The following is a 13,812-nucleotide window of genomic DNA, read 5'->3' as shown; positions in this document are numbered from 1 at the left end:
GGAAGGGACATCAGGAAGCAAAAGCCAACCCTCTCATTTTGTGGATGGGGAAATTGAGGCCCAGACTGGGGAAGTGACGTGGCCAGGGTCGCTTGGTGAGATAGAGGCAGGCTCTCAGACTCCTGAATCCCAACCAGGGCCCTTTTGATGGTGCCAGATGCCCTTCCTGGTTTTCTGTGTCCCAATCCTTGTGTCCTAACTCCACTTTTGGAAAAACATTTGCCATCTCTATCCAGCGGTCACCTAAGAGTTGCCCACTCAGGAGCCGGGCGCTGCCAGCCCTTCCTCCAGAGGCGGCGTGGCCTCTTCTCAGGCCTAGAATGGGGTGGTTGCGTTTCTCTCTCTCTCTCTATCTCTCTCTTGCATTTTTGTGAATCTAATGATGAACTTATACTACCACACTTTTCCCTTCTCTTACACACCTTACCTACTAAAGGAGGAAGTGCCACTTTATTGGTAAGTGGACGTTAACCAAGAGGGACTTAAAAATCAGAACTTAAAAAAAAAAAAAAGAAAAAGAAAAAGAAAAGAGAGAAACAGAAAGACAGTCGGGTGCTACTGACAGCTCCAAAGCTCTCTGCAGGGCCGGAAAACAAAGAAAAATATTAACAGAAAAATGTCAGGTTCCCCAGGATCAGATATTGTTTTTGATTTTCGGTATCTAATGACATTTGTGGATTTTGTTTTTTTATTTCTGTTTTTCCTCCCTTTCTTCGGTTCAGTTTTGAGTTCAGTTGTCCCCCTCGCCCCCTCCCCCATCTGTGTGCCGTGTGACGCCCCCACCCCCTCCATCCCCTCGCCCACCCCCAAGCGCTGGGGGTCCGGCCTGGTGGGCTGGCCCTGGCCCCGCTCCCGGTGCCGCTCTCTCTTCTCTCTGCCGGGAATCGTCCGTCCCATCGGGGGGCAATGCCAGCCCCGATGCCTGTCCTGGAGCCCCTCCCCCTTTGGCCCCCGCCCCCCACCGCTCCGTCCCTCTTGTGTTTTGCATGCCAAGAACCCTGCATGAGCTGCACTGTTGAGGCCAGAAGGTGGACACCCAGGAGAGGCAGAGGCAGGGCAGGCGCGGGGAACCGTGTGTGCGATGCTCCGGGACTGGCAGCCCCCGGCTCGGGCCCGGTGAAAGCCCTCTCTCCTTCTCTCCCCCCACCCCACCCGCCCGCTCTCTCACCCCAACTTCTCGCTCCTCTTGCTCTGTCCTCTCTCTGCCCCCACTCTTGTCCCCTGCCTGTCTGGATTTTTTCTGTTTCTCGAACTTCTCCCTGGCTTCCATCCTTCTCTCTCTTGGCTCTTTCTCTCTTCCTCTCTCTCTCTTCTCTTCCCCCACCCCCGTCTCTCCTCTGTCTCTTCTTCTCACTGTCTCTGTCCCCTTCTCTCTTCCCCCCTTTTTTCCTTCTCCTCCCTCTCTCCTCCCTTGCTCTCTCCTCTCTCACCCTCGCTCTTTCGCCCTCTCTCTTTCTCATCTCTCTCCCTCTCACTCTGTCTCTCTCCTGCTCTTTTTCTCTCTTCCTCTTTCTCTTCTCTGCCTCCTCCCTCTCTCCCTCTTTCTTCTCTCTGTCTCTCCTCTCTCCCTCTCTCCCGTCTCTCTTCATTCTCTCTCTCCGTCTCTTTTTCTCTGGCTCTCGCTCTCTTTCTGTCTCTCTGTCTCTCTCTCTCTCTCCTCTCTTTCTGTCTCTGTCTCTCCCTATTTCCTCTTTCTCTCTGTCTCTGTCTCTTTCTCTCTCTCTCTCCCGTCTGTCTGTCTCCTCTCTTCTCTCTCTCTGTCTCTGTCTCTCTCGTCTCCCTCTCCCCCCTCCGTGCCCTGTCTGCCTCTCTCCCCGTCAGAAGCCCAGCTCGCCCTCGCCCAGGGTCCGTGACAAGGCGGCGGCCGCCGCACCCACGCCGCCCGCGCGGGGGAAGGAGAGCCCGAGCCCGCGCTCGGCGCCGTCGTCCCAAGGTCGCGGAGGCCGCGCGGCGGGCGGGGCGGGCAGGCGGCGGCGGCGGCGGCGTAGGCGGCGGCGCTCGCGGTCCTCGGCGTCCGCGCCCCGCCGCAGGGGTCGCCGGCGCCCCCGGCCCGCACCCCCCCGGGGCTCGTCGCGCTCGCTCAGCAGGGCCCGCTCCAGCAGCGACTCCGGCAGCGGCGGCGGCGCCCCCGGCCCCGGGCCCGAGCCCGGCTCTGAGCGAGGCCACGGCGGACACGGGAAACGGTGAGCGTGCTGGACCCGGAGCTGGACTCCCGCCCCCACCCCGCACAGGGCTCCCCTCCACTAGCGGATCCCTGCCCACGGGATCCCTCCCCGCGCTGAGCTACCCCCCAGGGATCCCAACCCCCTCCCACCGAGCTACCCCCACGGATTCCACCCCCCCATGAGCTACCCCCCACGGATCCCACCCTCCCCACTGATCTATGCCCCCACGGATCCCAACCCCTCCTCACTGAACTACCCCCCACGGATCTCAACCCCCCACGGAGCTCTCCTCCCTCTCCACGGACCCCAAACCCCTATGGACCCCATGGATCCTCCCATGGATTTCCTCCGCACACTGATCTCAACTCCCCTCTCACAGGGCTCCCTCCCTCGACGACCCCAACTCTCTCTAGGGAGTTACCCTCCCTCCACTGACCTCCAAACTCCAGGGAGTTTCCCTCCCCACACTGATCCCAGCCCCCCGACGGAGTTCTCCCTCCACTGATGCCAACCCCCCAGGGAGCTCCCTCCCCACCCTGAGCTACCCCCGGTTATCCTGACCCCTCCCCACAACTGATCCGTCTCCCCTTACTGATCACTGCCCCCAGGGAACCCCCTCTCCTCCCATGAGGCTCCCCGCTTACTGATCACTCTCCCCCCATCCCGCAGAACAATCTCCTCCACTGATCTCCCCCAACACGCCCCCTCACGGGGCTCCGCCTGAACTGACCCCTGCCCCTCACTAGGCTCCGCGTTCACTGCGCACTCCGCGTGAACTGACCACAAACTACACGGACCCCGCCCCTCCGCCCTAAGCCCCGCCCCAGGGAACCCTCCCCGCCCCCAGCCCCCTTTCCGGGTCGCTGAGCCCTATCCCGCTACGTCTCCCTCCTCTAGGGCCAAGGAGCGGCCCCCGCGCGCGCGGCCCGCCAGCACCTCTCCGTCCCCGGGCGCGCACGGCCGGCGCGGCGGCCCAGAAGGGAAGAGCTCGTCGCGCAGCCCCGGCCCGCACCCCCGCTCCTGGAGCTCCAGCCGCTCGCCCTCCAAATCTCGCTCGCGCTCCGCGGAGAAGCGGCCCCGCAGCCCCAGCCGCTCGCCGTCGCCCAAGAAGCCCCTCAGCCGGTGAGTGCCCGCCCGGACCGGGCCGACGGGGCGGGCGGCGGGGTGGAGCGGCCGGGCCGCGTCGCTCACTTACCTCGCGCCGGCCCCGCAGGGACAAGGACGGCGAGGGCCGCGCAAGGCACTCTGAGGCCGAGGCCGCCCGCGCCCGGCGCCGCTCCCGCAGCTACTCGCCCATCCGCAAGCGGCGCCGGGACTCGCCAAGCTTCATGGAGCCGCGGCGCATCACCAGGTATGGAGGGTCTTGGGGGGGCCGGTGGCGCAGGGCTGGGGCCGCTGACCCGGATCAGGGACAGAGACCTCGGCCCGGGGACCTTCTCTGAGGATCCACTGAACCTGGCACGGGGATGGGAGGGGGGGCTAAGGGACAATGAGTGGGTTCTGCCAGGGTAGGGGGCCAGGGGAGGAGGGGGCTAGAACTGGAGGTGCTGGGGTCTATCAGAGAGACAGGTGCAGGAGGCCACGCAGAAGGAAGGGCCACGGTGGGGGCCTGAGGGCCTATGAAGGGGAAGGGGCTCTGTACTTGGGTCTGGGTGGGCCGCAGCCGGCATGGAATTCAGCTCTGCAAGAGTCCCGCCATCCCTCCGGAGCCCCTCCCGCCCTCCCTGCATCCGTCTCCGGACAATGATGTCTCCTTTTCTCCTTTATCTCAAGGTCCAGCCTGCTGAGTGGCCTGTGGTCAGCCTGGGGGCCAGGCGGACCCCTCTGCACAGGCTGCCTGGGAGATGCCCAAGTGAGCTGGTCTGGCCCTGGTCAGCTGTCCGTCTGTCTGCCTCTCTCTTTCTCACTAACCTGGGGGATTTGGAGGAGGCGGCACAGCAGTCTGGTCTCTGGGGCAGCTGTCAGAGGAGCCAGCCACACCCCCTTGCCCTACACAGCTGTGGGGCTGTGCCCAGGGCGTGGCTGGTGAAGCCATGATCAGTTTCTCTGCTAGGACTGGAACTGTCTGGGCCTGGGTCTCCGGGTGACATTATGGTCTGCCTTTGTGGAAATCACCCTGAAGCCCTAGATTACCCTGGCAGGGGGTTGGGGGGAACACAGGCAAAAAGTTCTGAGCCCAACTCTGCCACTGCCTTGCTGGGCAGCCTTGGGAGATCGGTGTGCCTCTCTGGGCCTCGGTTGCCACATCTGTACAATAACCAGGGTTTCGTGAGCATCTTTTCAGTTCTAACAGGGTATGATTATCAAACTAGTCCCTCCTAGTCCTTGGTAACCAAGAAGCACGGGGTGGGCATTACCCCAGAGCTCAAAGCCAGACCGCCTTGAAGGAGAAGCCAGATTGTGCTACTGCTTCTTTTTTTTTTTTTTTTTTAAGACTGAGCTTTGCTCTTGTCACCCAGGCTGGAGTGCAATGGTGCAATCTCGGCTCACTGCAACCTCCACCTCCCAGGTTTAAGTGATTCTCCTGCCTCAGCCTCCCAAGTAGCTGGCATTACAGGCACCCACCACCACGCCCAGCTAATTTTTTTTGTATTTTTAGTAGAGACGGGGTTTCACCATGTTAGTCAGGCTGGTCTCAAACTCCTGACCTCAGGTGATCCACCTGCCTTGGCCTCCCAAAGTGGTGGGATTATAGGCGTGAGGCCCCGCGCCCGACCAAATTGTCCTACTTCTAACGGATGTCCTCTCCCACCTCCTGTCCAGCCACCGTGCCCAAGGAACAAAGAGCCATTTTGAACCCAGGGATCTTCCTGCGTCCCCCCTTCCTTCTGATGCCAACTCACCAGGCTAGGGACGTCCCCAGACAGGTCACACACCCTGCCCGTAGGCCAGGCCCTCACACCTTCCACCTGGCACCCACTCAGCCCCTCTCCCAGGCTGCCTCCTCCTCCACTAACGTACACCTGTTTTGTTCCTCAGAATTAACCCTGCGACGGGGCAGTGTTGCCCCTTAACCTCTCTTTTCTCTTCTCTGGGTCATAGCCTCCTGGCTTCCAACTAACTCTGGGCCAGCGGGAGGTAGCTGAGTGAGGAGTGGGGCCGGCGGGACTGGACCGGACCGTGGGCATGGGGAGCAGCGGCCAGGACTCCCCTCCTTGTTCCTTTCGAGTGACCTGAAAGCAACAAATTCCTTGATTGCAGAGGGGACAGGGGAACAGAGAGGCAGGGCTGGGACGTAGTCACAGACACTTACACGCCAGCTTGGGTGATGGGAGCTGTCCACATTTGCAAGTTTCATTCATTCAACAAGTTTTTTTTTTGAGACGGAGTCTCACTCTGTCACCCAGGCTGGAGTGCAGTGGCACAATCTCCACTCACTGCAGCCTCCGCCTCTGGGGTTCAAGCGATCCTCCCACCTCAGCCTCCCAAGTAGCTGGGATTACAGGTGCACACCACCATGCCCGGCAAATGTTTGTATTTTTAGTAGAGACAGGGTTTCATTATGTTGGCCAGACTGGTCTCAAACTTCTGACCTCAAGTGATCCGCCCGCCTCAGCCTCCCAAAGTGCTGGGATTACAGGCGTGAGCCACCGCGCCCAGCCTCAACAAGTATTTATTAGCAGGTGTTCGGATCGGGCAGAGACATGGTCTCCTTTCCCTGCAGATAGGTGAAGAAAAGCAAAATGATCAACATGGAATTTGCAAGTAACCAATGACCGTCAGAGTCCATTTGGAGAAGGCAGGTGTCTCTAAGGCCAGGGCTCAGGGGAAACTGAGGCAGGAAGCCCTGGCCGCTGCTGGGATGGGGCTCGGGGCCTGGGATGGCCTGTAATCAGCTTTTTCTTCCCGGCAGTGCCCGCAAGCGTCCTATTCCATATTACCGGCCCAGCCCCTCTTCCTCCTCCAGCTGCTTGAGCAGCGACTACTCGACCCGGAGCCACAGCCGCAGCCCCAGCCCTGGCCACAGCCACGGGAGCTACAGCAGTCGCAGCCATGGGACCCGCAGCCGGACACGCAGCCCCTCGAGGACCCCCAGTCCCAGCTACCACAGCCGGAGCAGCTCTGAGAGCGGGGGCTTCTGAGCCCAGACAGACTCAGCTTGGTGCCCCCCTGGCACTGGGAGAGGCGAGGGGCGGGCCCCAGGACCCCAGTGGGGAGGGGGCTATATCTCCTTGCCCCCAAGGCTACAAAGAGGTCTCAGGGCCAGTGCACGGGCAGATGGGACCGGGGAAGACTTTGAGGGTGGGCATCCAGTGGACAAGGAGAAGCCAGATGTGCTGCTTCTACGGGTGTCCTCTCCCACCTCCTGTCCACCCACTGTGCCCAGGGAACAAAGAGCCGTTACGAACACAGGGATCTCCCCATCCCCCTTCCTGCTGATGCCAACTCACCAGGCTTGGGACTGCTGCCGGTGGATGGTACCAGAGTCCATGATCTGCTCTGTCACTTCACCTTAGCTCAGTGCAGCCAGGGACACCTTGCAAGGTGCCAGCCCTGGGAGCCCCTCTTCCGCACTACACAGCTCCCTCCACTCCTCTCTTATCACTGGGCAGACAAGGAGGTGGTACAGCACGTGGGATCGGAGCTAGACAGAAGGAAGAACAGCCTAACCCTTGGTGCACCCCCATCCAAGCTGGGGAGCTGCATCCTTTTGAGCTGGCTGCAGGAGGACCCTGGCTGAGGGCTGGTGGCTGGCCCCACAGCCTCCCCCAAGCTCCTCCACTGACCCAGGAGTGCCCAGACGGGTGGCCCCCAAAATCCCAGCCTGGGGAGCTAGGCACCTCACTCTTGGTCTGACCTCTCCAGGCCAGGCTCTCCTCACCCCATGCCCTGGGCCAAGGTCCTACCAGCCATGACTTCTGCATGACAAGAGGTGGGGGGTACAGACCTCAGGTACATTTGACCCTGAGGTTAAAAGGGGTTCAGGTCAAGAGGTGGGAGAGGAAAGGGGTAGATGGGAGGTGGAATCTGTAGGAAAGAGAAAAAGCAAAGTCGTTCACTGACTGAGCAGCCCCCAGGGAGTGGAGACGGGTCCCTGGGGAGGGAGCAGCTGACAGGTCAGCAGTGCCCCCAGCCCCACCCAAGAGGAGGGCAGCGTGTGCCTGTGGTCTGGGACGTGGGCTGGATGGCAGCCCAGGGTCACAGGCATAGGATAACATGTGCTTTGGACCTGCCAAGGGAGTACCTTGGGAGTCTGATGGGGTCATGGCCAGCCGAGCCTCTGTAGAGATGGAGGCTACAGCCCTCAGAAGGGAGGGGAGGAAAGAGACTGAGGGCCCTGGCCTGGGGCGTCGATGGGGAAGCAGTGGCCCCCAGTCCTCTTCTGCTGCTCCCAGCCCCCTCCTCCTGGGGCCCTCAGGGATCTCATGAAGTCTTCCTTGGCCCAACCAGGCAGATGCCCCAGGCTCCAGTCGGGGGAGGGGTCTGGGGTCTGGTCCGGGTTCCCCGCTTTCTCTATGTCCCCCCTCCCTCTTTCTCCGCAGTGCGGATAAAAATTGGACTCGAATAAAACCCTTGGTTCCCGGATGGTAGGTGGTGAGACCAGGCCTCTGTGCATGTTGTCATCCCGGGAGATTCAGGAGGGCAGCGGGGCTGGGGTCTTCCTCCGAGGGAGGCGAAAGGCTCAGACTGCTCCTTGGGACCCCAGAGAGAAGAGCTGGCATCCAGGAGCCAGTGTGTCTATCCCCCTGCCTCTGAGCTTGAGGCTAAAACAGGGACCCAAAGAGACCTTCCTCCCAGCCTGGAGGCCCGGTGGACTTTGAACATCCCACGGGGTGGGCTGCCTGAGCCCACACACCCAGGCTACCTTCAGCAGTGGGTGGGGATGGGGTAGAGGGAGGAGACACAGGGTGGACATAGGCACAGGGGACCCTCACAACATGGTGGGGTGTTGCAGAGTGGTTGGGACACAGCCTGAGGCAGCATGCAGGCATGCATCCTGGCTCCTGTGCCTCCCAGCCATGTGACACACAGCTGAGATAAGGTGGGCATGAAATATTCTGACAGTCCTCAGCTCAGTGACTGTGACTGCCATAGAGTGAGCATTTAAAAGGTGGCCACAGCCGGGCGCGGTGGCTCGCACCTGTAATCCCAGAACTTTGGGAGGCTGAGGCAGGCGGATCACCAGGTCAGGAGATCAAGACCGTCCTGGCTAACACGGTGAAAACCCATCTCTACTAAAAATACAAAAAATTAGCCGGGCGTAATGGCAGGCACCTGTCGTCCCAGCTACTAGGGAGGCTGAGGCAGGAGAACGGCGTGAACCCGGGAGGCGGAGCTTGCAGTGAGCTGAGATTGCACCACTGCACTCCAGCCTGGGTGACAGAGCAAGACTCCAGCTCAAAAAAAAAAAACAAAAACAAAAAAAGGAAAGAAAGAAAAAAAACAAAGAAAGAAAAGAAAGAGAAAAGAAAGGAAAGAAATGGTGGCCACTTAGGGAAAACCCCGTGCCTGCCTCTGGCTAGGGACTAGCAGGGGGCCTGGAAAGAGTGGTTTAGAGGAGTTAATTTCCTTTTTATTTATTTATTTATTAAAAATGTGAGGGCCAGGCTCAGTGGCTCCTGGCCTGTAATCACAGCACTTTGGGAGGCCAAGGCGGGCAGATCATGAGGTCAGAAGTTCAAGACCAGCCTGACCAACATGGAGAAACCCCGTCTCTACTAAAAATACAAAAATTAGCTGGGCGTGGTGGTGCATGCCTGTAATCCCAGCTACTTGGGAGGCTGAGGCAGGAGAATCGCTAGAACCCAGGAGATGGAGATTGCAGCGAGCTAAGATCACACCACTGCACTCCAGCCTAGGTGTCAGAGCGAGACTCTGTCTCAAAAAAAAACAAACTTGGAGACCAGGTCTCACTCAGTTGCCCACGATGGAGTGCAGTGACACGATCTCCATTCACTGTAGCCTTGACCTCCTGGGCTCAAGCAATCCTCCTACCTCAGCCTCCCTAATAGTTGGGACTACAGGTATGCACCACCATACCCAGCTAATTTTTGTAATTTTTTTTGGTAGAGACAGGGTTTCACCATGTTGCCCAGGCTGGTCTCGAACTTCTGAGCTCAAGCAATCCTCCCAAAGTGCTGAGATTACAAGCATGAGCCACCGCTCCTGGCCTGTATTTCTTTTATTAGATCTAAAGAAATACACAATTCCTCCTCCTCCCCTCTTTCTTGCCTCTAGCCTCTCTCTCCTCCTTCCCCTTCTTCTCCGTCATTTCTCTCTCTTAGAATGGTGGGTTTTAAGCTTGTTTTGAATCAGGTCTTCTTTGAGAATCTGATGAAGGCTGAGAACCCTCCCAGAAGAATGTGCGCATGCCTGCAGTGTGGCTTGTAACACTGGATCTATCACACACATACTCACTCTGAAGGCTTTTAGCATCCCACCGGTTAAGAACCCTGGTCCACCTCCAATGAGGGTGCGGCTGAGGTGGCCCCTGCTCCCACTTCTGTGTGGGCCATGACATAGGTGTCCTTGGCCCAGTCCCCAGAGCTGGGGCTGTGTCATGACATGACCCCATTCCAGCTTCTTTTCCCCAAAACTAGAAGGGGCACCTGACCAGTGGCTCTGTTTCCGATCCACGGAAGCTGTTCACAGAAGCCCTGGTGATTGGCCAGGTGCGGTGGCTCACGCCTGTAATCCCAGGCCTTTGGGGGGTCGAGGCAAGTGGATCACTTAAGACCAGAATGGCCAACATGGTGAAACCCCGTCTCTACTAAAAATACAAAAAATTAGCCAGGCGTGGTGGTGGGCACCTGTAATCCCAGCCACTCTGGAGGCTGAGGCAGGAGAATCGCCTGAACCTGGAAGGCAGAGGTTGCAGTGAGCCGAGATCCTGCCATTGCATTCCAGCCTGGGCAATAAGAGTGAAACTCCGTCTCTCTCTCTCTCTCTCTCTCTCTCTCTCTCTCTCTTCCAACTCCGTCTCTCTCTCTCTCTCTCTCTCTCTCACACACACACACACACACACAAAGAAAGAAAGAAAAAAGATAACAAAAAGAAGCCCTCGTGATCTCTGTAACCCTTTCTAACAAGTTCAACAAAACGCCTCAAGGCAAGGGGCTGGGCTACGGGGAAGCAGACTTGGCCCTGTGCTAGAGATGCCTGAAACACATCTGCACATCTGAGTGGCAGCACAGTTGAGGTTGGCCTGCAACTCAGCCTGTCTCACACTGAGCATGGCACTGGGCCTAGGGACTCTGCTGTCTGGCTGCTCCGTCCCCCAACCTCCCATCCCATTCCGTCACTGCCCAGCCTGACTGCCTTCTGCACGCCACAGCCAGGCTGCTCCCAGCCATTGCAATTGCTTCCTTCCCACCCCATCTCAGCACCTGGCCCTACCGGCCTCCTCACTGGCCAGCCTGCCTCATTGCCTTCTCCAATCCCTCCTGCTTTTTTCTTTTCTTTCCTTTTTTTTTTTTTTTTTTTTTTTTTTTTGGGACAGGGTCTCACTCTGTCGCTCAGGCTAGAGTGCAGTGGCACCATTATGGCTCACTGCAGCCTTGATCTCCTGGTCTCAAGAGATCTTCCTGCCTCAGCCTCCTGAGTAGCTGGGACTACAAGTGCACTCCACTACGCCGTTAATTTTTGCTTTTATTTTTTGTTTTCTTGTTTTTGTTTTGAGACAGAGTCTCGCTCTGTCACCCAGGCTGGAGTGCAGTGGCGCAATCTCGGCTCACTGCAACCTTCACCTCCTGGGTTCAAGCAATTCTCCTGCTTCAGCCTCCTGAGTAGCTGGGATTATAGGCATGCACCACCACACCCAGCTAGTTTTTTGTATTTTTAGTAGAGATGAGGTTTCACCATGTTGGCCAGGCTGGTCTCAAACTCCTGACTTCAAGTGATCCACCCACCTCGACCTCCCAAAGTGCTGGGATTACAGGCATGAGCCACTGCACCCGGCCATTATTTTTTGTACAGATGGGATCTCGCTATGTTGCCCAGGCTGGTCTCACACTCCTGGCCTAGAGCGATCCTCCTGCCTCAGTCTCCCAAAGCACTGGGATTCCAGGCATGAACCACCATGCCTGACCACTCCCATTATTTCTAACATGCAGATCTGAACACCCATTCACTCATTCCACAAATACTTATTGAACAATTTCTATGTCCCCTGCAGAGTGGCTGGCTCTGAGGACACAGTACTGAATAAATGAGACAGAACTCCTTGCCATGCAGAACCTGCCTCCTGAGGCCACATCCACCAGCTCACAGGCCTTGGAAGGCCTTCTGAGTAATTCCACCTGGCACGTGCCATCCTTGGCTCCTCCCGGGGCGCCCTCCCACCTTATCTCCCATCACTGCCCTTGATTCCAATACCTTGAGCCCAGCTGGCGCCCGTCATGCCCTCTCTGCCTCCACGGGTTCAGGTGAGCTCACAGGCCAAGGCCCAGCTCAGCCACCTCCTCCTCCATGCAGCCTTCCTGATGTGCAGCTGCCGTGACTACTCCTGTCTCTGGGGTCCCCTGGGAGCCTGTGTTTAGGGCCCAGTCTCTTCTTCCAGTGATTTATTTGCTAGCATGTTTATCTCTCCCCAAAGCTCTGAGCTTCTGGAGGCCAGGACATGTCTTCCTTGTCTCTGCATCGCCCAAGTAGGCCACTTTGAAATGTTTGTTGAATGAGTCATCGAGTGAAGGAAGGAACCCGGAGAGGAACGGTTGCAGAAACTTTGGGGGAGGCCTGGGCACCAAAGGCGAGGCGTGGTGGCGGAAAGCCGACACTAGAGGGCGACAGAGAGTAAGGAAAAAAATGCAGCCAGGACCAACAGGCTTGGAGCAGAGAGATGCCTGGGCCAGGGCTCGTCCCAGCCTGGAAGCCCCAAGCCTTCGTCCTCCATGCCTGCCCTGGCTTCGTGGGGAAGGGGTGGGGAGCATACCAGCCCCCACCCTGTCTGAACTCAGTCAGCCGACCGAACTCTGTTCTATACCCTGGGGAAAGGGAAGAATAGGACCAGGACGGCCGGCAGGAAAACAGGAAACTCCAGTCCCAGAGCAGCGGGCAGAAGACCGTCCCCAGGATGTGGGCACTTCTCGCCAGAGGGTCCTGAGCCTGGGGCGCACTCTTCTGGTTTGGGGTAAACTTGGTCCTCTCGTGGTCTCTCTCTCTTCAGATAAGGCACAGGGGGAGCCCCCACTCCATACCACGTTTTTCCTTCCAACACATACAGCAGCCAGGAGGCCGGACAGAGCTTTCCTGTTTCCTGTTTTCACAACTGTATTTTCCCCTTTCTCCTTAATCAGTTTCCTACAGCCCCAGACAGGGTGACAGGCCAGAGGGCACCTGCCCAGCTTGGCTGTCCCAGCCTGTCCCCCATCCCCTCACCACCCCCAACTTTTTTTTTTTTTTTTTTTTGAGACAGAGTCTCGTTGTGTCACCCGGGCTGGAGTGCAGTGAGTGGTGCAATCTCAGCTCACTACAACCCCCACCTCCCAGGTTCAAGCAATTCTCAAGCTTCAGCCTCCTAAGAGCTGGGACTTTGGGTTTGCACCACCATGCCTGGCTAATTTTTGTAGTTTTTTTTTTTTTTTCTTTTGAGATGGAGTTTCACTCTTGTCGCCAGGCTGGAGTGCAATGGCGCAATCTCGGCTCACTGCAACCTCCACCTCCCGGGTTAAAGTGACTCTCCTGCCTCAGTCTCCTGAGTAGCTGAGATTACAGGTGTGCACCACCACACCTGGCTAATTTTTGTATTTTTAGTAGAGATGGGATTTCACCATGTTGGCCAGGCTGGTCTCGAACCCCTGACCTCAGGTGATCTGCCCACCTCAGCCTCCCAAAGTGCTGGGATTACAGGCGTGAGCCACTGCGCCTGGCCTAGTTTTTGTATTTTTAGTAGGAACGGGGTTTCACCATGTTGGCCAGGCTGGTCTCAAACTCCTGGCCTTAAGCAATCCACCTGCCTCAGCCTCCCAAAGCGCTGGGATTACAGGCGTAAGCCACCTCGTGCGGCCTGCCTGCCTTTTTTTGAGACGTTCTAGAAGACCCCAGGCCTCCTGCCTTCCTCTCTCAGTTGAGGGAATACTCAGCAAACTGGCCCCATCACCAGGCACCTGCTGGCCTCCAGGCCCCCCTCCACTCACCCAAGGAGGCATCTTAGAGACCCGGATGCCTGGGGGTCTCCTACCTCCCCCTCCACCTACCCACTTTCTAGGGCTCTCTTAAGGGGGAAATCTAAATCTATCTCGGGACAGGAATCCCACTCTCCCGCAGGCTTAGGGAGGACTCCTGCCTCATTCACCCCTTTTCTCCATCTCACTCTGATTTAAAGCAGCGCAGGTCATATCCAGGCTTAGCTGGCCAACAGGGAGGGAACGTTCCCATCTCAGGCCTGGTGAGTGTCTCCTGTCCTCCCCTCACTCCTACCTCCACTGTTTAAAAAATGATTCTATGATACTCGTTAAAGCACGAGCAGGAACATTTTATTCAGGATCATCACAAGAGATATCTAGGCAGGACTGCAATGGGATTGTGCAGTGGAGGAAGAGAGATTGGGCTCAACTCTGAAGAGAGCATGGGCAAGGGAGAATTTATGGCCCAGGAGCAGGGTGGGGTGAGTGGATGGAAAATTACTAAGAGGAAATACTGGGGGGTTCTGGCTCAACTGACCTAGCAGGATTCTAGCTGAAGGCCAGCCAGGGAGATCAGACACCAC

At 57.8% G+C, this 13,812-nt stretch overlaps 1 protein-coding gene across 4 annotated transcripts in view; it reads left to right on the top strand.

Moving 5' to 3' along the window:
• SRRM3 (serine/arginine repetitive matrix 3) overlaps positions 1–7,691 on the top strand; it is an 85,390-nt gene extending 77,699 nt beyond the window's left edge. For 2 of the 4 annotated variants that reach the window (XM_055392825.2, XM_055392823.2), the window contains exons 12-16: positions 1,822–2,183; positions 3,063–3,287; positions 3,379–3,516; positions 3,939–4,017; positions 6,019–7,691. In XM_055392825.2, the coding sequence (XP_055248800.1) occupies positions 1,822–2,183; positions 3,063–3,287; positions 3,379–3,516; positions 3,939–4,017; positions 6,019–6,231 (1,017 nt within the window). In that variant the 3' untranslated portion in view covers positions 6,232–7,691. Of the gene's footprint in view, positions 1–1,821; positions 2,184–3,062; positions 3,288–3,378; positions 3,517–3,938; positions 4,018–5,829; positions 5,905–6,018 lie in introns of all 4 variants that reach the window. The other 2 variants (XR_008681424.2, XM_055392824.2) reach the window with 2 other exon arrangements.
• The last annotated feature ends 6,121 nt before the right edge of the window (positions 7,692–13,812 follow it).

Source organism: Gorilla gorilla, chromosome 6 (assembly GCF_029281585.2).
Source record: "Gorilla gorilla gorilla isolate KB3781 chromosome 6, NHGRI_mGorGor1-v2.1_pri, whole genome shotgun sequence".
Taxonomy (NCBI): domain Eukaryota; kingdom Metazoa; phylum Chordata; class Mammalia; order Primates; family Hominidae; genus Gorilla; species Gorilla gorilla.
The sequence above is the reverse complement of the archived record's forward strand: the minus strand, read 5'-3'. Positions and strand labels throughout refer to the sequence as shown.